At 56.1% G+C, this 27,316-nt stretch overlaps 1 protein-coding gene and 2 long non-coding RNA genes across 3 annotated transcripts in view; 1 reads left to right on the forward strand and 2 right to left on the reverse strand.

The window, feature by feature from the left end:
* The first annotated feature begins 2,507 nt into the window (after nt 1-2,507).
* Limd1 (LIM domain containing 1) overlaps nt 2,508-27,316 on the forward strand; it is a 36,112-nt gene continuing 11,303 nt past the window's right edge. The window contains exons 1-2 of the mRNA XM_003477020.5: nt 2,508-4,358; nt 20,182-20,283. Of these exons, the coding sequence (XP_003477068.1) occupies nt 3,041-4,358; nt 20,182-20,283 (1,420 nt within the window). The 5' untranslated portion in view covers nt 2,508-3,040. The remainder of the gene's footprint in view (nt 4,359-20,181; nt 20,284-27,316) is intronic.
* Nucleotides 7,433-19,380, reverse strand: LOC134478740 (uncharacterized). Its single transcript, XR_010051575.1, has 2 exons — nt 18,901-19,380; nt 7,433-12,095 (listed from the first exon to the last, which is right to left on the reverse strand). It is a non-coding gene; the product is annotated as an uncharacterized LOC134478740 (long non-coding RNA).
* LOC106029216 (uncharacterized) lies at nt 24,096-27,249 on the reverse strand. Its single transcript, XR_001202912.2, has 4 exons — nt 26,986-27,249; nt 26,367-26,417; nt 26,204-26,283; nt 24,096-24,322 (listed from the first exon to the last, which is right to left on the reverse strand). It is a non-coding gene; the product is annotated as an uncharacterized LOC106029216 (long non-coding RNA).

The following is a 27,316-nucleotide window of genomic DNA, read 5'->3' on the forward strand; positions in this document are numbered from 1 at the left end:
GGACACTTGGTCTATAGGGATATCTGGACCTATGTCCAGATATTGCCATAGGGGCTTGGGTGACTTCTGTCATTCTGGGGATGATGATCTCTTCAGGGACGGTAATTCCCTATGAAAATGTCCCAACTGTCCAGCTGTGACAAGTCCCCTGAGCACATTGGAGGACCATGAGCCAATCAGAAACCCAACAACACCCTAAAAATAACCAGATGTCATGAAAGCTGTACCCGACAGCTGCTAGATAGCTCAAAAAAAAAAAAAAAAAAAAAAACCCTCAGAAATATAGGAATAGGGGCTGGGGATTTAGCTCAGCGGCATAAGCGCCTGCCTTGCAAGCAGGTAGTCATGAGTTCGATCCCTGGTACCAATAAAAAGGAAAAAAGACCAAAAAAAAAAAAAAAAAAAAAAAAAGAAAGAAATATAGGAATAAGGAGAAACTAGAAGTTAACTCAAAAGGTGTAAAAAAAAAATCATAGGCACTGAAATCATAGCAGAAAAAAATTTTAAATCTAGTGAAAGAACTCAATGTTCAAGTGTGAGAGGCATACAGAGACCCAGATAGCCATGGCCAGGAAGAACCTTTCAGCAGCACATCACCATCAAAATTCTAGAAACTCAGCAAAAAGAATACTAACAGCTGTCAGAGAAAAACAGCAAGGAACCCACAATCAGAGCAAACTGCAGCTGCCTCGGCACAAACCCCAAAGACCAGGAGGCCTGGAGCAGAGGGTTGCAAGCTCTGGAAGGAAACAACTGTCAAAAAGAAAAGAGAAAACCACTGTCAAAGCACATTTCTGTATCATGCAAAAATTAGCCTTCAAAACACTTAGCAGGATCCAGGACAGAGACAAGGAAGCTGCCAGTGCCAAAGAGCCCTGAGGACAGCACACAGCTAACTGGAAGGGCAGGTGAGTGAAAGGGGGAAATCAAAACATCGTTAAAACCATGCAATGGCAGGATTTGGTAAACTCCTTACCATGGTAACACTAATGTGGGCTCAGCTCCCCAGTCTAGACCCAGACCAGCAGATTTATTTATTGGTTTTGTTTGTTTGCTTGTTTGGTTTTTTTGAGACAGGGTCTCACTAAGGAGCCCAGGCTGGCCTCGAATTCCATGGCCATCCTCCTGCCTCAGCCTCCCCAAGTCCTAGGATTATGGATGTGCACCACCATGCCCGGCTCTGAACACATCTTTTGAGGTATGCATCAACAAGGGTTTCCAAGCACACAAAATGCACAAAGCTGGCCTGTATTAAATGCTCATGCCCATGACAGATGTTGCCTGCACAGAATTTGAATGCTTCTGTTTTTGGTGCCATGACAGGGCACTTGCCTACTCTGCATGGAGTCTGTGGGTTCCATCCTCAGCACCCACAGAATGGAGAAAAAGAAAAGCAAGACTTTGAGGACTCACTGGCTCTTAAGTATTAACAGCAGCTGCAAGACATCGGAGGGCCACACTGTCACTAGCATTGTGCTGGGCCCTCGCCATGGGTTTTGCTTGGCCCAAGGCCCTGAGGACCCAGCCTTGCAGCCTTTTTTGTTTATTTTTTAAATTGGGTGCTGGAGAGAGAACCCAGGGCCTCACCCCACTAGGTGGGGGCTCTGCCACTCCCAGCCCTCTTCCAAGATGCTTCTCCTTCTTCTCCTTCCTCTTCCTCTTCTGCTCGTTGTTTTGGACAGATGATCCCTGCGTAGTCCAGGCTGACCTGAAACTCACCATGTAGCCAGGCTGGCCCCGAATTCACCGTGATCTTCCTGTCTCAGCCTCCCCAAAGCTGGGATTACAGGTGGGCAGGATGGTTTACAGTGTAGGGGAGGGTGTGCCCGGTTTCCATGCAAATACTGTGGCACACAGTGGGGAGGTGGAGCCAATCCCCACCCTCACCCCATGCCTAGCAGGGCCCAGCTCTGTAAACAGCACTCTGACCATCCCCCAGGTGACCCCAGCAGGGTGGGAAGGGGCTTTCCAGGAAGCTCAGGAGGAAGCTCAAGCGGAGACTGGACTCAGGTGGGGAGAGAGGCCCGCTCATCAGGTGGCACCTTGTGTCCACGCTGGGACAGGGGTGTCATGAGGTCCCCTGGAGGCGCGGGGGGTGAGCCCTGCTGGATACCCGGGGTCAAGTGGCCCCCCTGGAGGACGAGTGTCCCCAAGTTTGAGTTCTGCGAGCTCCTCCTCTTAGCGAGCCCTCGTGCTGAAACTTAAAGTAAATAAGCAGTGGAGACGCGGCTAATGGCTAAGGTCAAGTCCCCCACCTTTGTTGGGGGGGTCACATCTGGACTTTGTGCTTTCCCGCCCTCTGGCCCCTCTGTGCCCAATGTCTTCTCAGGAGTCTCCCTACTTGTCCCGAAGCCGCCCCTAACTTCCCGCCGCAGGTCTCGGGCCGGCCCGGGGGTGGCAATGGCGCCTGGACTCGGCGGGACACCCCGCGGCAGGGCCGGGGCCATGAGGCGCGCGGGCTCCCGGGACAAGCAGGTCTCCGCCCCCCCGGCTCCCCGCCCAGTCTTTCGGGGCGGGGCCAGCACGGGGGACAGGAAGGGACGCGGGACTTGATCCGGGGAGCTCCGGACGCTGCCGGACGACGCCGGACGACGGCGGACGCGCGCGCTTCGGTCCCCCCCCCCCCCCGCCGCGCTCCCTCCCGCCCCGCTCCCGCGCTCAACTCGTCGGACCCCGCGCCCTTCCGCGTCCCCCGGCGCCGGCGCCGACAGCGGACAATGGCTCGTGCGCCCTGGGGCCCGCGCGCGGAAGCCTGAGAGCCCTGCGACCTCGTCTGACCGGGGCGGCTGGAGCCCCGGCAGCCCGGGTCCCCGGCCCTCCGCGCCCCACGTGGACGCCGGGGGAGCGCCTGGGTCCCCACCGAGGTTCCGGGCCATGAGCTCAGCGTTGGGCAGGGCGAGGTCGCGTGGGTCCCCTTCCCGGCCGGACTTGATCGCTGCCCTCTGGCTTCCTCCCTCCTCCTCCTCCTCCTGCTCCTGCCTCCGCTCCTCTCGCAGCGCCAGCCGCCCTGCGCAGGCCCGGACACCTGCAGCCAGACATCATGGACAAGTACGACGACCTGGGCCTGGAGGCCAGCAAGTTCATCGAGGACCTGAACATGTACGAGGCCTCCAAGGATGGCCTCTTCCGCGTGGACAGGGGCGCTGGCAACAACCCTGAGTTCGAGGAGACGCGCAGGGTGTTCGCCACCAAAATGGCCAAGATCCACCTCCAGCAACAGCAGCAGCTGTTGCAGGAAGAGCCTTTACCCAGGGGAGCCCGGGGTCTGGTCCATGGCGGGGGCCGCCTGGGTCTCAAGCTGGCTGCAGACGGAGCTGCTAAGCCCCCTCTCGCAGCCTCTGCAGTGGCACCTGGGGTGGCCACCACTGTGGCTCCTGGCCAGCCAGTACACCCAGCCTCAGAGCAGAGGGCTGGGCCTTGTGTCCCGGGCCCTAGGCCCAACAACCAGGAGCGCACCTCCAGGGAGGGTCTGGGGAGCTTGGAGAGGTCTGCTGTCCACCAGCCGGGCCCCTGCGAGGACCCGTCCTGCCTCACTCACGGAGACTACTACGACAACCTGTCTCCGGCAAGCCCCACGTGGGGTGACAAGACAGGGGCATCCCCGAGCGTCAGCCTGGGTGCAGCGAGCAGGTGGCCTGGTCCCCTAGGGAGCGATCTCTCATTGCCCAGGCCCAGTGGGGACCGTCCTCTATACCAGCCACAGCTGTCCTTTGACAGTGGTCTCCGTGGCCAGGATGCTAATGTTGGTGGCCCCAACATCGAGAAACGGGCAGGCCTCTGGTCCACCGCGGCGTCCCATCGGGTGAGCCCGCTCCTGTCCCCGGGCCTGGAGAATGGGGCCCCAGCACAGCCCAGGAGTCCTCTGGTGTCTGCAGCCCCGGATGCTGGCCAAGGAGTCCTTCTGAAAACAAACTTAGTGCCAGAATGTGAGGCCTTGGGTGTGCTGGCCAAATCTACTGTGGATGCCCAGCCGTGGTTCCGGGACGGGCCCAAGTCGTACCTCTCCAGCTCTGCCCTGTTACCCTCGCCGGCCAGCACAGACGTCCCTGGGCCTGAGCCTAAGCATGGCTCTGCAGACCCTGACTCTGGTTCCAAGCTCAGCACCACTGGCCCTCGACACCCAGGGGTGCCCTCCCTGCCGGAGCTGTCATGCAGGGAGGGTCCTGCTGGCTGGTCCTCTGATAGCAGCCTGGGCCCAGGGCTCCCAGAGCCCCCCAACTCCCCCAGGGTGAGGCTGCCCTGCCAGACGCTGCTCCCAGGCCCTGAGCTTGGGCCCTCCACTGCAGAGCTGAAGCTGGAAGCCCTCACACAGCGCCTGGAGCGGGAGATGGATGCCCACCCCAAGGCTGACTACTTTGGTGAGTCCTAGGCCAGGTCTGGGTCTTAGCTGGGCAGCTGGACCGTCATTGCCGATGGGTGGCCTGGGCTTGGCCTGCTGGCCTCCCTGCCTCCCTTTCTTCCTCTTTCAACTGCTTCTGATTCAAAAACTTGAAAGCATCCTTGGTCAGAGGCAGCCCTTGCAGCTGGGAGCCACCCGCCTGCTGAGGGTGGCAGGGTGGGACAGCTCTGCCTGCAGGCTTCAAGGGTGTTGCTGCCACTTTTGAGCCTCCTGAGTGCTTGCTTAAGGCCACCTGCCCCTGGGGGATCAGCACGTGGCTTTCACCTAGCTAGTGCAGGAGTTCATGTGGGTGTGGCCCTGAGACTTCCCTACTGATCCCATGGACTGGTCTCACAAAGCTGGCTGCTGTGGACTAGACACAGGTTCTCCAAGGGTGGCCCCTTACCCAGGAACTGCTTAGAAATGGGAATTCTCAGTTGGATACCAAGCACATGCCTATAATCCCAGCACTCAGGAGGCTGAGGCAGGAGGATTGCTATGAGTTTGGGCCCAGTTCAGGCTACGTAGCTTAAGGCCAGCTTGGACTGCATAGAGGGACTCTGTCTCCAAAAAAGGCAAACCTGAGTTGGAGCCAGGTGCCAAAACATCCAAAAAAAAAAAAAAGGAAAACAAACAAAAAAAGTCTTTCTCTAGCTCCTACAACTCTGGGGTGGGGCCCAGCTTGGGGGTGTGTGGGGGTGTTCTGTGTTCAATGATGGCCAGTGCTCCCCAGGGGCAGGGAACCCTGGCAGCCCATGCTCACCAGAGTGGGTGTTCACCCAGCACCCAGCCACCTGCCGGGGGCACCCACATAGGGGCTGAGATGGATAGAAGTGTGGACTGGTTTTGCTCAAACTCACAGGTTTTGTTTTAGTTTTTTTCTCTGCATGGTGCGGTACAGGAGGCGGCTGTGGCTCCCTTTGGGAAGCTGGGGCTGCCCGGAAAGGAACTCTGTTATTAGGAGTGCGAGGCTTTTTCTAACCCCTGGGTGACGGGGCTCACAGCTCCCCCCTCATTGGCTTGGGTCCTGGTGGGGTGGCAGTGTCACCACGTGAAGGCGCATGGGGCACAGAAGGCCCTGTGCCCCGGTCCTCTAGGGCCAGCGCACTTGGGTGTACCCCACTGTGTCCCACTCCTGCAAGTGCGGGGTGCAGAAGTCAGGGCTGCTGTTCCCAGGCTAGCTCTTAAGAGTTCGGGGTGCTGGTCACTGCCTGAGCCCTCTCTTTTGCGGGCCTCCCCCTCGTGGCACGGTCTGTGGCTCTTCCCACTGGTCGTGTAATTTTTGGGTTCAGTGCAGTGAGCAGCAGCGCAGCGCTTCCATGCTCCGGGGTGCAGGTCTGCGTGCAAACCCAAGTGGGGACATTGCAAGCAAGTCTTGGTCCCTCATCTGGCGCCTTGTCCCTGCGCGAGGTCCTGGGCCGTGTGAGGACTTGAGGGTCCACGGGAAGAGACACAGGCCTCGGCCTCGCCCAGAAGACAACGAGAGGAGGGGGAGTGGCGAGAGGAGTGGGAGTGGCAATGCTTGCGAGCACGTGCTGGGGCGATGTTGGGGCACACAGGGGGCCTGGGCTGGCAGGCCGGGGGAGGCGCAGCGTGGAGTCACGTGATCGAAGGTGACCGAAACAGCTGCATAGACATGCATGTGGGTAGAGCCTGGAAGAGGGCGGTGTGGCTCTCTGGGAAGAGGATGTTAATGCGGGAGGACAGGAGGGCGGCATACCGGGAGCAGCTGCCTTTGAACAGATAGCGCTGGCAAGCTATTGTGTTCGTTCATTCACTCATTCCTTTTTGCAGCACTGGGGGTGGAACCCAGGGCTGTGCCTTGCCCGGCAAGTGTGCTGCCTCTGCGCTCAGCTCCAGCCCTTGGCATTTATCTATGAAGCAAGCCGGGCGTGGGGCATGTGCCTGTCACTCCCAGCACCCTGGAGGCTGAGGCAGGAGGGGTGCCTCAAGTTCCAGACCACCCTGGGCTACAAAGCAACTGTCTCCTTGCCAAAGAAAGAACAAAATGGAAGTAAAAATTATGCAACAAAATTACCCGCTTCAAGCGAGCTGTTTGTGTTATTTAAAACACACAGCGCTGCCCACCGCCATCCAGTTCCAAAAGGCGATCCTCGAGCCCTGCCCCGATGATTGGCGTTTTGCCCCTGTGGATTCCCACTCTGGGTCTTTCCGTGGTGCCATCTCGTATTCGTTTTTTTTTTTTCACGAAACACATAGAAAACTCAAACGCTTCAGGGGCGCACAGCAAGCCGCTCTCAGCCTCCTCCGCACCCGGTCCTCAGCTGGGGCCCAGGATGGATGTGTGCGTGCCTGTGGCTGCGCTGCCATCCTCCCCACTGCACAGCTCTCCCTGTCACGTGAGCGGCACTCGCCCACCGGCATCTGGACAGTGCCTGTGCTGGGGTGCAGACTGCCCCGCCTGCCCGGGCAGCCCTGTCCCTCTGTCTGCCCATCCATCCGTCCTCACACCGCCCACGCTTCCTGGTCGGCCGTGTGGCAGGGTGGCCCTGTGCTCGGGCCTCCTGCAGCCCTTGGAACTGTGAGGGCTTCCGGGCTACCTTCCTCTCCTCCCTGGCAGGGCCAGGCTGCATGGCCCAGGGTTCCCCTGCCTACCCCAGTGCTGGGTCTTGGGTGCCTCGGAGACCCTGTCTGTGCAGTGCGCTGCTGGGTTTGCTCAGCCGCGCTTGAAGGCAGCTTTGCAAACTGAGCTGTTTTCATGTGGGGCAAGTCTTGTAGGAGCACTGAGGACAGCTTTGCGCTGGTGGCCTCAGTCTCTTGCTGGGTCAAAGCACTGCTATCCTGTGGGTGCCTGACTTTGGGGAACAGTGTGGCCATGTTGGCTTACTAGAGCCCCCAGGGTCAGAGGGAGCCAGGTTTCTCTGTACTGACTGAGCTGCTACGTACTCTGGGATTTCCTTGGCCATGTCAGGGTTTCCTAATATGGACTCTTAGCCGGACATAGCTGTCCCTCTGGCTGTGCCCTCACTTCCTCTAGGATGCCTCTGTAGCTGCCTGAGTCTGTCTGTCCATGGGGAAGGAGCTAAAGACAGGTTCTTTAAAAGAATAAATTGCTTTTTAACTGGCACAGTACTAATTGTATATTTATAGTACAGGATACTGTGTGGTGTTTCAGAACAGATATACAGGGGTGATTGGAAAATACAGATTTAAAAAATTATTACAGGAAAGACACATTGCAGGCTGGGCGTGGTGACGCACACCTGCAATCCCAGCACTCCGGAGGCTGAGGCACGAGGATTGTCGTGAGTGAGACAGAGTGGGACTGCCCCTGCGGGATGGCCACAGTGCTGATGTCCTGAGTGTGTGATCCAAACCCACGCTGTAGTGTGGCGAAACTTAAAACAGTGAAAGCACCTCACGGTGTGTTGGGGTTGGATGGACAGTGCGGCCGTGATCCCAGGGGAGCGGGGACGGGGACGCCCAGGAGTTAGTGACGTTAACGGTGCATCACGAGGAGGTGACAGGTATCTGCTGGCCTCCCCATACCCTCTCTCTGGATCATCAGGCGAATGTGGGGTCCTCACTGGCCCTGCGTGCTGGGCTGGAAGTGTGGGGGGCAGATGTGGGCTCGGGTGTCCCCAGGCTGCCTCGGTGAGCAGGAGGAGTGTCTTTCTGTCTCCCTGCATTTTCCATAAGTAATCCGGAGCATGCAACAGGTCGTCAGCCATGGCCATTGTTGACAGAGCTTTTAAAAATGTCCTTTCCTCTTTTTTTGCAGTTTTTGAGCTAGGTCATTGCTATGCTGTGCAGCCTGGCCTTGAACTCGCTGTGTGGCCCAGGCTGGCTTGAAATTTATGGCAATCCTCCTGCCTCAGCGTCCCCAGGGCTGAGGTTATAGGTGTGCGCCCCCATGTCCAATGTGAAAGGAGTTTCCCTACATACGTTGATTTAAAGCTTTCATGTGGAAGGCAGATCTTCTGAGAGAGGATGCATCCGAGGGTGTGCAGCTCAGGGATAGAGGGTAGGAGCCCTGGTTCTGCCCCACGCCATTTAAAAACAAATTACCAGAAAGAGATAAATAAGATTCAACTACAGGAGTGAGTACAGCGCATATTACTTCAAATGAACATAAAATAAAGAGAAATAATAGTGGATGCACTTGAGAGCAGGAGAGTGATGTTGGGGGACCCCGCCCTGCCCAGAGTCCTGGGGTGGAGCAATGGCTGTTTTTAGATGCCTGGCCTGGCCTGGGCATGACCACATACCAAGAGACTGGGCAGCCTGGCCACTGGCCATGGCAGAGACCCTAGAGGAGCTGTGCCCAAGGCTGCCCAGCCCAGCCCTGAGGGACCTCGAGGGGACTGGATGTCCAGCTCTGGCCTGTGTTTAGGTCACATGGTGGGTGGAGTATAACAGCCGTTTTCAGGGTGGCTGTTCTGGAAAGTGAGCATCAAACAGAGAATCTGCACCCCTTTCCCCCTTGTGTGTCCCCGCATGGAGGATGTGGCCTGCTGCTCCCTGGCACCAGGGGCAGTGGGTCAAGTCCTGAGCCAAGCTGACTCACTGGCAGCAGAAATGTGACCAGAACCCAGGGCCACCCCTGGGTGCTGTAGGACTGACCACCAGGCCCTGGGGCCACCAAGGCAAGTACTACCAGTGACCCTGGGTCCTCATCTTGTTTTCCACTGTCACCAGGACACCAGTTGGACCCAGGGGTCAGGTGACCCGGAAGGACTTGGCAGCTCTGCAGAGCCCGGATGGCAGCCGGGTTATTTTTAAGTTCTGGAAGCCTCGGGGCAAGGCTCGGCCGGCTCCTTGCTTGTCTTTTGTGGTCTGAGATTATTACTGTGACTCCCAGGAGGGGTGAGAGGCCTGGTCCCTGGACGACAGCTGGGAACGCAGGGCAGCCTGCCCCCGCCCGCCCCCCCCCCCCCCCGGCCTGCTCCCGGGCCTACTCTGTGGCACACAGGTTCTGGAAGCTGTCACTGAGCATGGCCAGTTTGAGTTTCTGTTCCGCAGAATGGGCAAGGTCAGGAGGAGCCAGATTTCGGGGTGACCAGCCAGAGACCGAGTTCCCTCCAACTCCTGCCTGTTCCCGAGGTGCTGCTCAGGGCTGTGAGAGCTGGGGTGCCAGGCTCCCCTGCCTCGATGCCCGGGCCAGGGTCCTGGGCTGGCTGAGCTTCGGCTTCTGCTCAGAGCTAGGGCTGTGGGCTGGTACGGCCGCCCCAAGGAAAAGAAGGGCGGTGCACCCCAGCTGGGGTGCTCAGGGCAGGGTGTTGCTGGGGAGCACAGGTGCCCATCCGTGTGTGCGTGTGCAAGCTGCAGAGGGCAGGCGTGACCTGCACCTCCCAACACACTGCAGGGAGCCAGCCGGCTCTATTTGTTTTGGCTGCGTGGCCCAGTTGCTGGGCGCTGGTGGGTGTGGGGCCTGGGCTTCTTCCCTGCTGCTCCAGTGTCCTCAGCGGCCACTGCCACAAAGGGGCACAGAGAACAGCCACTGAGGGCCCACTGGGGAGGGGACATGGGCCAGGCCAGGAGGTTGCTGGGGGCGGCCAGGCAGGGCAGGAAGGCTGGGCGGAGGGGCCGGAAGTCTACAGCACTGCAACTGCTGCTGTCCCATCAGCCCTGTCCTGTGGGGAGCCCCGAGGAGCCCCCACAGGTCCTCGGCATGGTGGATGCACAAGAGACACCAAGTCAGGTGTGGGGGAGCTGCGTGTGTGCATTGCATCTGCCTGCCCCATCAGGCCCTCCTGTGGGGCCCTGGGCAGGTTATTCAGCCTTCCTGTGCCTCAGTTTCCTTCACTCCAGGGAAAGACCAGATGGGCCCGTAGCTGATTTTGAAGTCTTCTTAGTATTGGGAAGAAAGCAACTTGTCAGCATTTTCATATTGAAGCAGGTGTGGTGATGTACGCCTGACCCCAGCACTTGGGAGGCTAAGGCAGGATTGCAAGTTTGTCCCTGACAATTCATCAACACCTCATTTCAAAAATAAAAACCTGGGGATGGAGCTTGGTGGGTTCAATCCCCAGCCCCATAGGAAAAAAAAAAAAAAAACATACCAGAAAAGCACTTGGAATTGTTGGTACCAGATGGGGCCCAGAGACCTCCTGCCCCCCGCCCCCCCATTAGACCGGCCTGGAGGGTGGTGGTTCCTGTCTGGGAGGCCTTAGAAGTGGTCTTGAACTCTGCACACTTGGAGCTGCAGGTGCTGAGCCAGGTATGGCCCCCATGCTGACCTCTTAACTCCAAGAGGTCCTCCTGCTTCAGCCTCCTGAATGCCTTTAGCTACCACACCCAGCTAAATGAAGCATTTTAAGCCCCACCACCAGTTCCTAGATTCTTCTGCCACTGACCACTGGGAGCAACACACATGGAAGAGACAGGAAAAACAAAGAAGGAAGGCATCAGGCCACTTCTGAGCATTTGTGCAGAGCCTCAAGGGGCCATCATAGCCTTAGCTTGCTCTGCCCTGGGCTGGCCCTTGGGCGGGGCAGCCTCTCCCTACGCCCTGGCTGGAGAAGCCTGGAGGTGGAATGGCCAGGTCAGCGGCCAGCTGCGGCCTCTTCCCAGCAGACAGAAGCCCTCAGTGGACATGGACGCCGTCCCCGCAGGGCCTTGCTGCCCGGCCGCCCAGTGCCATGCGGTTTCGCAGAGCACAGCGTGGCTAGCTGCACAGTGCTGCCTGTGTGTCCTCTGCCTTCGCAGGGTCCATGTGTCCTTGGCCACAGACGGTGCTCTCCTGTGGATATGTGGCACCAATGCCTGTTCCTCCTTCTTCCAGTTATGGAACTTTTTCTTTTTTGAGACAGGGTCTCACCATGTAGCCCAGGCTGGCCTCAAACTCAAGTGATCCTCCTGCCTCAGCCTGCTACCTGCTGGGATGACAGGTGTGAACCACATGCCCAGCTCCGTGGAGGAACTTTCATTCCTGTTAGTGTCGGGCCCGTTGTAGGTGACTCTGCTCTGTCTGTGCTCTGTGTTACTCTGGGCTTCATGATCCCAACGTTCTCAGCAGTTGCCAAACATTTTTCCGCAGTGACTATGCTGTGTAACGTGGCCGACAGCGGAGTGGGAGTCCCTCCGTGGATTCCAGCTGCCTTGTGCAATGTCCCGGGGGCCCAGTTTCTCAGCCACCTGCTTCCGAGCAGCCCACGCTGCGTCCTGGGTCTCAGTGTTGTCCTCATGTCACCCCCCTCATGGCTCCTGATCTCTGAAGAGCAGTGATTTCTCCAGCTTTTCTCTGTCACAGAAGTTGGCTATGCAGTTTTGGCTTGTTTGGGTTTTTTTTTTTTTTTGTTTATTTTAAGTATTTTAAAGTTTTATTGGAGAGGAGGGTGGGGTTGGGCTTAGCAGTACAGCGCCTGCCTGGCAAGCACCAGGTCCTGAGTTTGATTCCCAGTACCGATAGAAAAAAAAATCTATTTTAAGAATTTTGGGTTTTAAAAAAAATTTTATACTGACAAAAAAAGCAGGAAGCCGTTCCCCTGGCCCTGGGGACACTAGCTATGCAGCCAGGCCGGCTGGTGTTATGCAGGGGTACTAGTCTGTGTGCTTACTGTTTATTTTATTTTGGGCATGCTGAAGACTGGACTGGCGTCTCACAGATGTTGCACTGGACTCTCCCTGTGAGCCGTGTCCAGCCTCTGGGCATTTACCTGCCAAAGTCGGAGCGGTTAGAGATTCACCCGGCTGGAGGATTGCTGAGTGCTGAGGTCATGGTGGGGTCCCAGGGAGTCGAAGCTTCCTCTCTGTCCTGTTCGGGAGCAGATGGAAGGTGCACTCAGGGGAGCCCACACCTGTCGTGAACGTGTCGGGTGACCTCAGCCCTCCCGTGGGAAATCAAAACCCAACAAGGGGAAAACATACCCACTTCTCTGTCGGGTGGAAGATAATTAAATGATGCCAAGAGTTAATTAAACTCACGATTAAATTATGGAGGAAGACAGTAATTATTTAGCACTATCTGTTCATGCCGAATTCCCTCAGCAGTTTCTCCTCTGCAACACAGCTTCTCTTCTGGTATCTGGAGGGCATCTTTCACACGGAGTGCACGATTGTGCGTGCTATGTGCATGTGTGTTTCTTGGTGGTTGGGTGGAACCCAGGCCTTCATGCGTGCAGGCATGTTTGTTTAACCAATTAGAGTTTCCCTCCATGGGACATTTATCTCTTGATGAAAGGAAGATTTTCAACTGTGTGGTGGTGCAGGCCTGAAATCCCAGCACTCGGGAGGCCGAGGCAGGAGGATTGCGGTGAGCTCAAGGCCAGCCTGAACCACAGAGAAGACCCTGTCTCAAAAACAAACCCAAAGCAAAAATAAATATAAGGGAAGATTTGAATCCCTGTCTCTTTTTTTGAGACAGACTCTCACTGGATAGTTCAGGCTGGCCTGAAACTCAACAGCAATCCTCCTGCTCCGGCCTCCCGAGTGCTGGGGTCATAGGTGTGCACCCCACGCCTGGTGGTGTATGTTCCACTTTGCGTGCAGGCCCTGCTGGGAGCGCTTTGGTCAGCACAGCTAACGCGCACTGTGATTGGGAAATTGCACCAGCAGCTTTCTTTCCCCCTGCAATCAAGTGAGGCCACAGTGGGTTTGAGGGCTTGCGTGTTGCGATGTGAGCTGGAGAGGAGTCTGGGGCAATGCCCGCGGCCTAGAGTGGCCTTAAAACACTTCCTTTGTGGTTTGGTGCTGCTCACGCCCCTGCCACTGACTTGCAGAGAGTGTGGGAAACAGTCGGGGAAATGGGGTGCCCGCCAGTGTTGCCTGTCTGCCTCTCTGAGTTCTCGGCTGGGAGCTCCAGCCGCGCACGCAGCAGGGACCCTCCCAGGGGGACCGTTGGCACCTGTGCCTCCACTCCACAGGACTGGGATTGAGAAGCAGGTGTCTGCTTAGGAGGTAGTGGGCGCCTGGCTCCGCCACCCCTGAAGCTTTGTGAGTTTCAGGGTGCCAGGGGAGGACGGCAGCAGGGCTCTCTGCCGGCCCCAACGCTGCCTGGCCGGGCCTCTCCTAGAGCCCTCTGGGTCTCTTCATGAGCCTGTTGCTGCTCATAGCCTCACAGCCCCGCCTGTTCCTGGGGCTGCAATTTCCCCCAAGGGAGCCCTGTGCTCTGCCCGGAGCTCTGTGAACAAGCGGCAAGCAAAACTGTGATAAAAAAATACAGGGGATGCTGCTGCTGCCGCCGCCCAGTGCCATCCCACCAAAAGGCAGCGCGGGAGAACACGATGCTGGGTCCTCGTCCTCCTCATTCACCGAGGCCAGCACTGTGTGACTTCGGCTGTTCCCAGAGTCAGAATGAAAGGGAAACTGCTTTTCTCTTTTCTTTCTTTTCTTTTTTCTCTTCTCTCCTCCCCTCCCCTCCCCCCCCTCCCCTCCCCTCCCCTCTCCTCTCCTCTCCTCTCCTCTTCTCTTTTCTTTTCTTTTCTGTATGGGGATGGAACTCATGACCTAGCACTGACCAGGCAAGCACTTGAGCCGCTGAGCTAAATCCCCAAAGGAGAGCATTTTAAATTGATGCAGGGCATGGAGGCAGCCTGGGGAGCGCAACTTAAAGACCCTCAGAAAAGAGGACTCCAGAGCTGCTGCAGAAAGTGGCCCAGACTGTGGGAGGAGAGTGCGTGAAGGAAGCAGGGGAGGTTTTGAGGGGGTTCATGGCCAGGAGTCTTTATTGTCATAGATGTGAAAAATTTCAGTTTGCTGTAGCTTTTGTCCTTTACCCATAAACCTTGCCTGGTGTACCTGCCCACCCAGCTCTCGGGTGGTACGGGACTGCCTAAGCCCATGTTGTCCAAGGCCAACCTCCCCTCCTGCCTCCCTGGACAGTCACCAAGGTGTACATGGTGCAGGCCACCCGCCCACCTGCTGGCACCTTTTGGGTTAAATCCTCTTTAGCAGAAGGGCAGACACTGGGCTGGCTTTTCCTGGCTGGGCTGGCCACAGCTCCAGCCTCTGCTGGCCTGGTAGGCAGTCCTGCTTTTGGGATTGGAGAGGGGGAGATGTGTGCTCCGGGCAGTCGGCAGATCATTTGATGCCAGTGTGGAAGGCAGGGCTGTGTCTGCATTTGTTTGTCATTGTTTTCGTTTGTTTGTTTTTAGACAGACTCTTGTACAATTCAGGCTGGCTTTGAACTCACAGTGATCCTCCTGCCTCAGCCTCCCCAGTGCTGGGATGACAGGTGTGCACCACCACGCCCAGCTCAGTATCTTGTATTTGATCTGTGACCCTGTTATTGCTTTTTAGTGACTTCCCGGACTGATGTGGGGGGCAGAGTGGGCTCCCTGCCACTCTAATCCGCCATCCTTTTCCTTTGTCCCCAAGACATTCTGAGAAAAGCCTCTGCCCGTGTCAGCAGTTAGAAAGCCCAGCTGCGCACAGGCAGGCCAGTCTGACATGCAGATCACAGTCATTCACATGGAACCGGAACAACGAACCTGGCAGTGGTGAAAGTGAAGCACCGCGGAGCTTCTGTGTTCGTGTGTGGCCAGTCCCCTGCCACCGGACATGGCATCCCAATGAAGCCAGCACTGGTGATCTGTCCTGGCTGCCTGATTTCCCCGCTGCAGCCCAGGCAGGCTGTCTCCAAATTCCATCAGCCCTGCCCCGTAGCCGTAGCCTCCAAAGTGAGACGGTCCCTGTCTTCCCGAAGGCCCTGCCTACGAAGGAGAGGCAGGGGCAGGCCTGGGACAGCCGCAGTTGTGTCTTTTATAAAAGGAAGCCACCCCTAATCTTCGCCCTGCTTCCTGTAGGAACAGTGTAATTTATCAACAAGTTCTGTGTCAGCATCTGGGTGACAGTTTGGCAGCTTCTTAGAAAACTAAGCATTTTTGTTAAAGCCATGTAATCAGCAGTGAAGTGCCTTAGCATTTAGTCAAATGAGCTAAATGAGTGTTTTTGCTGTTTTGCTCATAATGGCCCAGACCTGAAGCAAGTTACTCTTCGATGGCGAAAGAAATAAAGAAACTGTGGTACGGTAAAATATCATTCAGCCCTGAAAAGAAATGTGCTAAATTATACTACGTAAATGTACCAACTTCTCATGACAAATGTGACAGAGGAAAAAAGTTGGCAAGATGCATTTGCCTGTAATCCCAACAACGCTGGGAGGCCAAGGCCACGGAATCACAATTTCAAGACCAGCCTGGGCAACTTAAGAGACCTTGCCATAAAATTAAAAATAAAAAGAGCTGCGAACCTGGGTTCAATCCCCAGTACCCCCCCTCTAGTCCTCAAATCTAGCAAGCCATCAAAAGACCAGGAAACCCTGTGCGAAAGAAGCTGATCTGAAAAGGCTGCCTGCTCTGTGATCCCAATTTTACAATGTTCCAGAAAAGGCAAAACTGTGGCTGTCGGTTGCCAGGGTTACGGGGAATTGCGGGAAAGAAGGTGAGGGAGCCACAGAGGATGCTTGGGGAGGCTGCCTGTGTGACACTGTAACCCTGAGGAGCCCTGCATGTGCCTGCACGTTGCGTGTCAGTGACATAGGTGCAGGTCACAGGTCCTGGCAGGTGCCTGCGGAGCGAGGCTGACATTGGGGAGGCTGCACGGTCCAGGCCGGCAGCAGACAGGGCGTCTGAACTCTGCGGAGCTTTGCTGTGAATGGCTTCAAAAAATAACTTCCATCCACAAATGCCAGCAGCAAACAAACCCGAACATAATTACTGGATTTTAAAACTCCCACACCTGTCTGGTGTTTTGTCAGTGATCTTTCAAAAAGCCACCATTCCCAAGCTCAGTCACATGAAGCTGAGGCTGGGACCAATGAGTCCTTTCTCCTGGGGTCCCCATGCCCAGGACCCCAGAGACTGATTGATGCCTAAAGAGCATGGAGGCCCCAAGTTTGGGGTGAGCAGAACATCTGTGACCTTACTTCTCTATCTCCTTCAGCCCTTGAAGTGTGGGGGTAGCAGGGTGGGGTGGTGCATGCCTGGGATCCCAGCACTCAGGAGACTGAGGCAGAAGGCTCGCCCAAGAATTCAAGGCCAGCCTGGACTACAGTGAGACCCTGTCTCAGAAAACCAAAAAAAAAAAAAAAAAACAAAAAAACAAAAACAAAAACAACAAAAAACCAGTGCATGCATGCACAGGTGCCAAGTTAGCCTGACTTTGAGGTCTTCAGCTTCTTTGTCTGTAAAGCGATCTGTTTGTAGGATTACTATTAAATGAAGAAATGCAGCTGGGTGTGGTGGTGCTCATTTGTAATCCCAGCCTCAGGAGGCTGAGCAGGAGGATCAGTGTTTGAGCCCAGCCCTGCAACCTTGTCGAGGCCCCGCCATAAAATAAGATAAAACCCCACCACAATTAGTAAACCAAATAATTCTCATTTTATGCTCTACCTGTTTAACAACTATTCGGATTTATAACCAGCCATATATGACAGACACACAGTTTGCACATCTGGTGTACAGCATGTCAGTGTCTTTTTTTTGTACCATACTCCCGAGGGCTGCTGGGCCCCTCAGACACTAGGGGGTACCAGGAGTCCGGGAGGCGCTGGTCTCTACTGGGCCCTCCAGCTGGTTCACTGTTATTGGCCAGCAAGGGACGGGCAGTGCGTGGTTCGTGGGATGGCAGCTGTAGAAAGTGGGTGCCTGAGGATTAGATTACAGAGGAACCAGATTTTCTCTGAGCGCAGCCTGTATTTTGGTAACTGTCTGAGCAGGTGTTGTCTTGCCTCGGGAGTGCTGGGTTATTATCAGCATTCCATCCGTCTGTCTGTTCATCTGTCCATAGCCAGGGGCACATGCGGCCTCCTGTACACCTCCCTGCTCCTGAAGCAAGGTCAGTTACAGAGCCTGGTCCCCACCTTACACTCTGTGTCTACTGTACTTTTTAAAGTCTTTTTGAGACAAGTTCTCACTATGCAGTTCAGGCTGGCCTTGAGCTCACTTTGCAGCCCACGCTGATCTCAAATTTGCAGTGATCCCCCTGCCTCAGCCTCCTGAGTGCTGGGATTACAGGTGAGTACCACCATGCCCTGCTGTACTGATTTTTGCTGATTGCACTGTGTGTACAGGACATGGCTGTAGTTTTCTGTTCTGCTACCCATTACAGTCCTGCCTGTGAGCGTTATGCAAATACAAGCAAAGTCATCTGGTTGGATTGGGTTGGTGGCTCCCTGGACCATTTCTTTGTGTTGAATATTGTGCCATCCGTACCATACATGATTCCTCATTTAGCCACCAAGATGCAGGCTCAGGACTCTGGTTAGATGAGGGGCTCCTGGACCTTAGGAGAGGTGGGACTCATGTACCCAGCGGCAGCCGCTGGAGAACGCAGTGTCTGCCTGTGGAGGCCGGGAGCTGGATGGTGTGAGCCCTGACACCGTGAACTGTGGCAGGGGCAAGGCTGGAACAACTGCGGGGACAGTTTGACAGCTTCTCAGGAAGGTACCCAGGGCCAGCAGGAGACCCAGCCATGCCACGCAGCTCTAGGCCTTTATTGAGAGGAAGGGAAGGAACCCAGGTGCACACGTGTTGCTAGAAGCTTTATTTCTAACAGGCCCAGAGACATGGCCTGTGCCCAGCAGCGGGTCAGTGGGTACACAATGTGCCTGCCCCCACCGAGGAAAGTGACAGGGCAAGCCATCTGTGTGCACAGGAGTATGAGGGAGCTGCAGAATCATTATGCCCAGGGGAAGAAGTCAGATAGGCTCGAGCCCTAGAGGGCACCTTTATAAACTCTGCCTGTGTGGGGGTGCGCACCTGTGACTCCAACACCTAAGAGGCTGGGGCACGAGGGATCGCTGAAGGTTTGAGGTCAGCCCAAACTGTGCCAGCAGAAACAGATCAGGTGACTCTTTAGGGCACAGACGTTTACCACCTCAGTTGTGATTTCATGGTGAAGCGAATGTCCAAAGACACACGCTTCACCCTTCAAATGTGTGTGCTTCTGTGTGCCTCACACTTCATTAAAACTCTTTTTAAGAAAGAAAGAAAGAAAGAAAGAAAGAAAAAAACAGAGCCTGGCGTGGTGGTGCAGACACACACACACACACACACACACACACACACACACACGTCCCTCCCTCCCTGGACACACACACACACACACACACACACACACCCGCGTCCCTCCCTCCCTGGACACACACACACACACACACACACACACACCCGCGTCCCTCCCTCCCTGGACACACACACCCGCGTCCCTCCCTCCCTGCCAGAAGCCTTTTCTGCAGCGGCAGCCCGGTGGTTGCAGTGCTGGGCAGCGGTGTCTGCCGCTCTGTCCCTCCTTGTCGGCCCCCTGTCCTCCCTCTCCCTGTAGCTGCCCAGACTGGAAGGGAAGAGAAGGGCGGTGGCCGCAGTCCGGGACAGCAGGGCGCTGGGGGAGAAAGGACCCCCGAGGGCGCGGCTGGAAGAGCCAGGGGGTTAAGTACCTGGGGCTGTTTCCTCCCTGACTCCCAACTGGGCGGCCTTCCCGGAACTCCGGGTGCCAGGTGAGCCCCAGCCCAGGCAGCTGCGTTCTTTCCTAGACCGGGAAGCGGGCACTGCTCGCTCCGCCCCTCTCCTGTGCCCCAGGGCCCTTCCCATCCCCCCACGGCGGAGCGTTTTCCTGCTGACCTGCGCCACCACCGCAGGATCTGCCCGGCTCCATTGGGGCGCTGCCTTCCTTCCTCTTCTCACTTTGTGTCTGTGCTCAACAGCCCCAGGAGCCCGGAGCACAGCGCAGGCCTCGGTGACAGTGAGGAGGAACCAGGAGGGCGGAGTCGCAAACCTAGGAGGGGAGGAGGAGCAAGGCGGACCCCCACCGTAACCATTGATTAGGAGGCTGGGTCTCAGCAGGCGTTAGAAATATTGTTCTGAGTGTCCTTTTTTTTTTCCTGTGTAGTTTTTTGAGACACTGTCACTATGTATTTCGGGCTGGCCTTGAACTTGCTTATGTAGCCCAGGCTGGCCTCCAATTTATAGTAATCCTCCTGCCTCAGCCTCCCAGTGCTGGGATTGCAGGTGTGCACCACCACATCTGGCTGTATGTTTTAATTCTTTTACATCCGTTTTCCTTCCTCTTCCTCTGCCTCCTCCATTCTGTGTTCCTCCCCATTGACAAGAGCTGGACCTGCCCAGACTGAGCCATTGAAAACTGTGTTCAGGCTGGCCCTATACCTCGTCCCCTGCTAAAGTTCGGAAAATCCAACAAGGCCAACCCTCTCCACTGCCTAGAGTCCTCAGGAGATTCTGGGGTCTGACAGCGAGCACCATGATTATTACCTTCCAGGCAAGCAGACTGGGCATTTGCAATGAATCATATTCTTTGCTTCTCTGGACCCCACAGCAGGGCAGCACCCTCCTCCATCACCCCACACAGGCCCCGCTGGTTCGGAGCGCCCCCTTCTGCATGGACTCCCCTGGCCCCAGTCCACAAGATCTCCCCTCTACTTTCACCTCCCTCCAGCACCCTGCTCCGAAGGCACCGGATGGACCAGAAGCTGAACAAGCTTCATCGTCATCCGGTCATCCGTCATCCGGTTAACTGGCAGAGGCTCTCCCGAAGCAGCTCCGCCTCCAGAAAGGGAAGGCTAGGCTGAACTACAAAGCTAACCCTGTCTCAAGGGGAAAAAAAATGAGGCCGTGTGGCAGTCCCTCCTCTCCCCCCAGGCATGGGCAGAATCACTGCGCACTGCATGCACGGATTCACACAAAGAAGAAACACATCCGGGACAAAACAGCAGGACTGCTGCTCAGGAGGGCGGGGCAGGAGCGCAGCTGACTTTGAAGGAGCCTCCTGGAGATTTCATGATGGGCTGATCATGGGGAATGTGGCATCTCAACCTGTCCCTTGGCTTTGCTGTGACTCGGTTTACCCTTGGTGCTCCAGACTCACCATGTGTTCTTGCCTTGCAGGAGCCTGCGTGAAATGCAGCAAAGGTGTATTCGGGGCCGGCCAGGCCTGCCAGGCCATGGGCAACCTCTACCACGATGCCTGCTTCACCTGCGCGGCCTGCAGTAAGTGTGGGTCATTCTCGGGGAGTGAGGGAAGCAGGTGCAGGTGACTCGGCCCAAAGTGCCCAGGGTGGCTGTGGCTGGGGGGCTGGGCCGGGGAGAGGGGGAGGCTCCCTGACCGTGGCAGGTTGGAACTGCACTACAGAGGCCTCAGAGGATAGAGTGGGGCATCCAGGATTCCTCCACGTGGACAGCTGCCCCCCAGCTGCAGGGCCATTAGTCAGTCATAGAAATAGCGTGACTCAGACCCCAGGGGAGCTGCCTAACATGGATCTTGGATTCAGAGCTTCTGTGCTTTCAAGCATGAGGTGGGCTTGTGTGTGGGCACACACCAAGGCATCTTTGTGCACCAGGGCACATGTGGTGATAAGGTGGCCACTAGGACCCAGAGATGAGCCACTGTCACGCAGGACATTGGCCATGTCAGAGACCAAGTCATGAGCTGTGCTTGTTTTGTGGTAGCCCCCAGTGGGGTTCACCTAGACAAGGGCCTTGGAAGGTGATGCTCCCCGGGTTCTCCTGAGGCTGGCGGCTCTGGGGGTACAAAGCCTCAGAAGCCAAGGTGAAGGGCTCTTTCTGACCATCAGTCCAATGGCTCTGCATCCTGGCAGCTCCCTAGAATCACTGGGGAAACGAAAACCTAGCGAGGTTCTAAGGAGTAGAACCAGAAGCCCTGGGGTTTTTAGAGCACAGCTCCTCAAACACCCTGGAATGAGCGCCCTTAGTGCAGGACACCTCATTTGTATGGCAGAGAGGATGGGAGCCTGCCCATTGCTGGTGCAGCACAAGGAGCCGCCTCCTGGTGCCCAGGCAGTGCCAGCAGCACCATGTGTCTTCACACAGCCCAGAGGACGCACCCGGGAACCCATGGCTTGTGGCCCAAGCGGTGCTCAGCCACATCGGCAAATGCCAGGGAACATTCCAGGCTGAATCAGGTCCACAGCCTGTGCCCCGCAGAGACCCCAGGTTGCCCGGTTCCCGCTTCCCCAGCGCTGGCCTCTCCGTGTATTTGAGCTCTGCGTTACCATCGGTAGCTGAATGTCACCAGGACACACGGTGTCAGGTGATCCTTGCTGCCTTCTGACAGGTGACCAGAGGGTATGTGCTAAGGCAATTCACCCCACCTTCCTGAGGTTCCGCTCTCCCCACTCACCTGGTGGCCCCGTCACCCATCCCAGCAGCAGCGAGGTTATCTGCGTGGCGCTCGAATAGGATCATCCTTTAATGCTCATCTTTGACTTTTACAGCTCTTTCTGAGCATCTGCTCTACTTACACCAGGCAATAGAAAATAAATGCTAAGCAGAGGCTGGTTTTCACCTCTGCAGTAACCTTTTGCACTAGGGTGGGTGTTTGGGGGGAACAGCACACAGACTTCTGGTGACAGAGGGCCCTACATAGGGACTCTGTAAGCAACAGAATCTGCCACTTGCGCTTCGGGAAGCTGGAAGTCCAAGCTCCAGTCTTGGGTACTCAATTCTCTCTGGGAGGCCACTTCCTGGCTCCTCTGCAGTGCCCTCTCTGGGCCCTTACACAAGGGGTGCGGGAGATCCCCACACATCCACCAGGGCCAGACCCGTTACCCAGGCCCTGCTCTCTGCGCCATTTGATAGGAGTTGGAATTTGGGCATGGTGACTGAGGGGCGCCCAGGCGCAGCACAGGTGGCCAATGGGTTCCAAGTGTGTCATCAGAGTGTCCAGAGTTTGGCCCATGTCCGTCAGTGGCACTGACCCTGCAGGAGAGTGTGGCCAGGTTTTCCTGGGAGGTGCTCATGGCCTTTCCTGTCTGTGGTCTGGTCCATGCTGTCACTTCCTCCTTCCTCTGCAGTCTCAGGATTCCCCTCTCACTCCCACACCTAACCACAGTGTTCACTGGAGCCTTCGGTGTCACCGCAAGGCCCCACCTGCTCTGTCCCTGGGGTGGAGCCCATTGTGGCTCACTGCTGTCCTCCTGGGTTCTGATGCCACACCCGGACAGGAGTGGGAGTGTGGAAGTCCTGCGGGGGCCCCACTCTGCATATTTCCAGCTCAGGGACAGGAGTGGCAACGTTCAATTCACACTTAGCCATGAGAACTGCAAATTGGACCATTAGGACAGAGGACCTGGCCCGTTTGGGTCCTAGTGGGACTGCGGTTCCCTGGTCTTCCCAGGTTTGGTCTGGACTGGTTCAAGTTCTTTGGAGCTGTGATTATAAAGTGTAAAGGCTGCATGCATGTGTAGGTGTGACACTGTGTCACCACTCCTGAGGACTGCCCCGTCTCAGCTACCTGGTAACCAGCCAGGGTACCCCACAGCCACCCTTGTGACCTTGTCTGCTTCCAGATGTCTTTGGTGTCTCCTGGCTGCTCCTGCCCTGCATAGGCTTGAGCCGTGGTGGGTGTCTGCGTGTTTCCAGAAGTCTTTGTTGTTGCTGTTTGATGGCTGTGCAGATGTGTGCTGTGGGCCCCCACACCCCAATTCAGGCAGGGCTGGAGCCCCTGTCGCACCCTAGAGGGGGAAGAAGGTCAAGTGCATTTGAGGAGCAGCTGGTGCAGAGCCTGGTCATCGAGAAGAGAAATGCAGGGAAGAAACGTGCCCCGACTGGGCAGGGTCCCCAGGGTGCCCGGGTATCTTCAGAGCAGAGTGGCCGGGAGGAAGTAGACACTCCCAAGTCCTCACTCTAAAAGATTTGGAGCTGGGTATGATGGTGCACACCTGTGATCCTAGCACTTGAGAGGCTGAGGCAGGAAGATTACTTTCATCGTATAAAGTGAAGGAAAGTCCGGGAGTCAAGGTGAAACCTGTTGGCCACGTTAGTTAGCGTCTGCAATCTGTTTGTGATTTTCCCACTGTTGGAGTTGGAAAGTGTTCAGTTGGCTAAGACACTGTCCTCCTCCCCAGGGGCCAGGAACCCGAGAGCCCCCAGGTCTGGGGGCTGGGGATCCAGAGGTGGATGGGAGTCGAGTCCAGGACAGCCCAGCCTGAGGAGACCGCAGTGGAACTGCCGTTCCCTGCATTCGGGTCCGTGGGAGCCAGCGATGTGTCCACCTCCTGAACAGCCTCGGGTCCCCATTGAAACTAGACTCTGTACGCAGCTCTAGGCTTTCGTCTCCTCAGTGTTCTCTCCCCTGGTGTTGTCAGGAAAAGCCTCTCACGGTGGGAACAGAAAAACAGAAGAGAGTGGATTTGTAATGCTCACATGCCTAGTAGTATCCCAGCACTCGGGAGACTGAGGCAGGAGGATCTCCGTAAGTTGGAGGCTAGCAGTCTGGTCTATACAGTGAATTCAAGGTCAGCCTGGGCTACATAGCAAGACCCTGTCTCAAAAAAACTTTTTAAAAATGCCAAAAAACATCTAGAGTGGCAAGAAAGATATGCCTTGGAGCAGGACTGGCTGGCCTTGACCTCACTTTGTAGTCCCGGGCTGGTCTCAAGCTCAAAAGGATCCTCCTGCTTCAGCCTCCCAAATACTGGGATGACAGGCGTGAGCCACCACGCCTGACTGCAATTTGTGTTTCCTCTGAACCGAAACTGCTTGGATGGTTTCAGTTGCTTTTATTAGCAGTCGTCCCTCTCCCCCAGCCCTGGGACTGAGCCCCACTCACCTCATCCCCAGCCCCTTTTATCCTATTTTTTGAGACAGGGTCTTGCTAAGTCATTGAGTTGCCTGGCCTGGGCTCAGACTTGCAGTTCTCTTGCCTCGGCCTCCCAGAGTGCTGGGATTAGAGGTGTGGGCCCCACACGCCTCCAATCCCAGGAGTTAACCCACTCTGCAAGAGGCAGTGGGGGGTAGACCTGGCAGGATTTGGTGCACTGATGCCCTGGTCACAAGAGGCCTTCAAGTGCTTGCAGCAGATTTTACTTAAATCTCCATGTAGACAGCCACAGGGGGTGACCTGGTCCCCACGGGGACAGGACAGACCCCCAGTAGAGATGCTGTTGCCTTCTGCCTCTTGTTCCCAGCTCATCCTGTCGGTGAGGCACCTGGGAACTGAAATTCCTGGTCAAGTCTCTGGCTGAGGACCGGTTATTTTTTCAGAATAGGCGACGGCTCATTTCTGTTCCTAGAAGGGAAGGTGAGCGTGAGTGACCCTGACTGAGAGTTCAGTCTTGCTTCTCAGCTTTGCTCAGTGTGGCAGCCTCAGCTGCCCCAGCTTCTTCAGGGACATTTGGACTTTCTCAGCCAAAGATGACCTGAAAGCAGACAGGAAGTATCCATTCGCTGCATGTATGGGAAGTGTCTTTTTGGGTAGATTCCCTGTACAGTTGATTAGTTAATATTTTATAATATTGACCACACAGGGGTGGTGGCTCATTCTTACAAGCCCAGCTCTCGAGGCTGAGGCAGGAGAATCCCTGCAAGTTCAAGGCCAGCCTGGGCTTCATAGTGAATTCAAGGCCAGCCTGAACTACATGTTCTGTCTAAAAAAGACCAAAACCAAAACCATTCAGCCCCAGAAAGATGTGGGTTTGAACCCTCATTCTTCTTTTAGCTCCCCTGGTAACTCTGACCTCTTTCACTGTTGTTTCCTCACTTTCCGCCCCCACCCCAGTTGGGTAAGAAAGGGTTCCGATGCCTCAAAGATGGGGGGTCCCCTGGTTCAGGAGGGCTGTGCTCTGGCGCCACCCAGCGGCAGCCGGAGCTCTGCCCTAGACAGGGCTGGTGGCATAGTGGCCTGGCCAACTGTGTCCATTACCTTGGCCAGGCCCAGCGCCGTTCTGCCAGGAGAACACAGCGTCCCTGCGTCCCAGCTGCCCCTGCCCAACTCACCCCAGCCTAGGGGTCCCCTCTCCCCAAAGGTGAACACGTAGCCTCTTACGGGAAAGCTGGCGGCATAGGCAGCCAGTGACATTGGGCCCTGTCGCTAACAGTAGTTACAGATCCTTGCACCTGCATGTGATATGCAGCAGGGGCCACCGCATCACAGGCGCCTGGAGTAGTGAGATTTCCTGACCTTGTGGGTGGGAAGCGAGCCACTGGGTGCTCCACACTGGTGGCATTAGGTAATGCTGGTGGCCCGTGGCTTGTCCATTGACTCTGGAGTGGGGACACTGCCCTCTCAGGGAACTGTGATCTCCTTCCTTGTAGAAAGATCACGTTGGGAGCTGTATAAGGTGCAGGAGTCCATGGGGTCTATATCTGGCACCACTGCAAAATGTCCTGTTTCTATGAGGGGAAGGACAAAGCAGAGACTGCTCTCTGGGTGGGATTTCTAGCAAGTCTCAGGAATGTATGCATGTATTTGTGTGGTAAGGGAGCTGAATCCAGGGCCTTTATTCATTTGAGATAGGGCCGGCTAATCTGGTAAACTGTTCAGGCTGGCCTCAAATTTGAGGTGGTCCTCCTGCCTCAGCCTCCCAGAGAGCTGAGTTTATGGCATGTGCCACCATGCCCGGCTGAGTTTGAGTTCTCCAGTCCTGGCCTTGCACTGGGTACAAAGGAGTGTTATCTTCACCTCTGCCACACACTTGGGTGCACCCAGTCCCTGCCCTCCAACACCTGGCGGGCTGGCTGCAGAGGAGGAAGGGCCTGCAAGGACTTCCTGTGGGAGGCAGGTGGCAGCCCCGCCACAGACAGCTGGGGCCATGAGGCGTGACACAGCCAGGCTTGAAGTCGTTTTCAGAAATACTCGAAAGCCCCAGCTGGACCCTGGACGCAGAAGCCAACAGCAGGTGTCAGTCCCTTTCCGCCCCAGTCTGGCAAAACACAGCTTCTGAGTGAGTGGAAATTGCAGTTTAAGTCCTTGAGCCTGGACTCAGTTACACCCTCAGGGGGCTGCGGGTCTGCCAAGGTGAAGCGCTAAGTTGTGCATTACCCCCTAGGGTAGGGGAAGTCAGATGGAGCCACTGGGGCCCTCTTGGCCCTGGTGCTACCCAGCTTAGGGGCAGGAAGGTGTGAGGCAAGTTGGGCGAGTTCTAAAATGAAGCTCAAGCCAGGCGCATACCTGTGATCCCAGCACCCAGGAGGCTGAGGCAGGAGTATAACCGTTAAGTTCAAGACCAGCCTGGGCTTCAGGGAGAGACCCTGTCTCAAAAAGGAAAAAAAGAAACCCAATCAAAAACCATCAACGAAGTGAAGTTCAGAGCAGAGTTAGGGAAGGCACAAACCTCCTCCATCGGGTGCCAGGCCCCACGGCCTCACCTCGTGTTGGACTTCCTCTCCCTGGAAAAGAGATACACAATTTTTTTTTTTTTTTTTTGAGAAACACAATTCTCAAATCTTTTTATAGTTGAAGTTTTTAAAATTAATTAAACCACTGTTTTTTCATGTTACACATCATTCTAGAAAAACAATATAAAAACGAAATTATAAAAAAAAATCAATTTCAGCCATGCATGGTGGCATGGGCCTGTAATCCTAGCACGGCAGAAGGCAGTAACAGGAAGGTCACACGTTTGAGCTCTGTCTGGATAACTCTAGAAGACCCTGCCTCAAAATAAATCCGAAGGACGGAAGAGGTCAGGAAGATGGTCCTGCAGTCAGTCCGGTCCCACGCACGCGCATGAACGTGAGCCTCGCTTCTCTCAGGTGCCGCCTACCCGTGTACCTGACACCGGGTCAAAGTTTACGATTCGGAAGCGCGCAGAGTGGAACGGGAGCCGCCCCGCTGCGGTCCCGTCCCGTCCCTCGCCGCCAGCCACCCGCGCGCTCCTGACTTTGCGAAGCGGGGCGCCGATGGCCCGCAAGCCGGGGACACGCCTGTCGCCCACCTCCCGGGGAAGGCACTTGCCGCTTTGTGTTTGTTAAGCCCCCGGTCTGCCGCGATGCGCTTCCTTCCCGGGTTTGGGCAGAGGCAGCCAGAGCCCTCGCACAAAGAGCGCTGGACTGTATCGCGGGCTCGCTGCTTTGCAGAGCCTGGGGCCTGCGAGGCCCCGCCCCGGAAGTCCTGCTTCTTGGAGGCCGCCGGGTTCCCCCTAGTGGCCCTCCCCGGAACTGCAGCCAGCGCTTGCCGGAAAGGCCAAGCCCGCAGGCCTGCAGGGACTGGATGCATTTGTGATCACACAAAGAGAGGCGTTTTTTCCTTCCTGCCTGGGCGGCTCTTCTCTCTCTCTCTCTC

This window comes from Cavia porcellus, unplaced genomic scaffold (assembly GCF_034190915.1).
Source record: "Cavia porcellus strain 051 isolate PalLab524CR breed Dunkin Hartley unplaced genomic scaffold, mCavPor4.1 scaffold_14, whole genome shotgun sequence".
In the NCBI taxonomy this organism is placed as follows: Eukaryota; Metazoa; Chordata; class Mammalia; order Rodentia; family Caviidae; genus Cavia; species Cavia porcellus.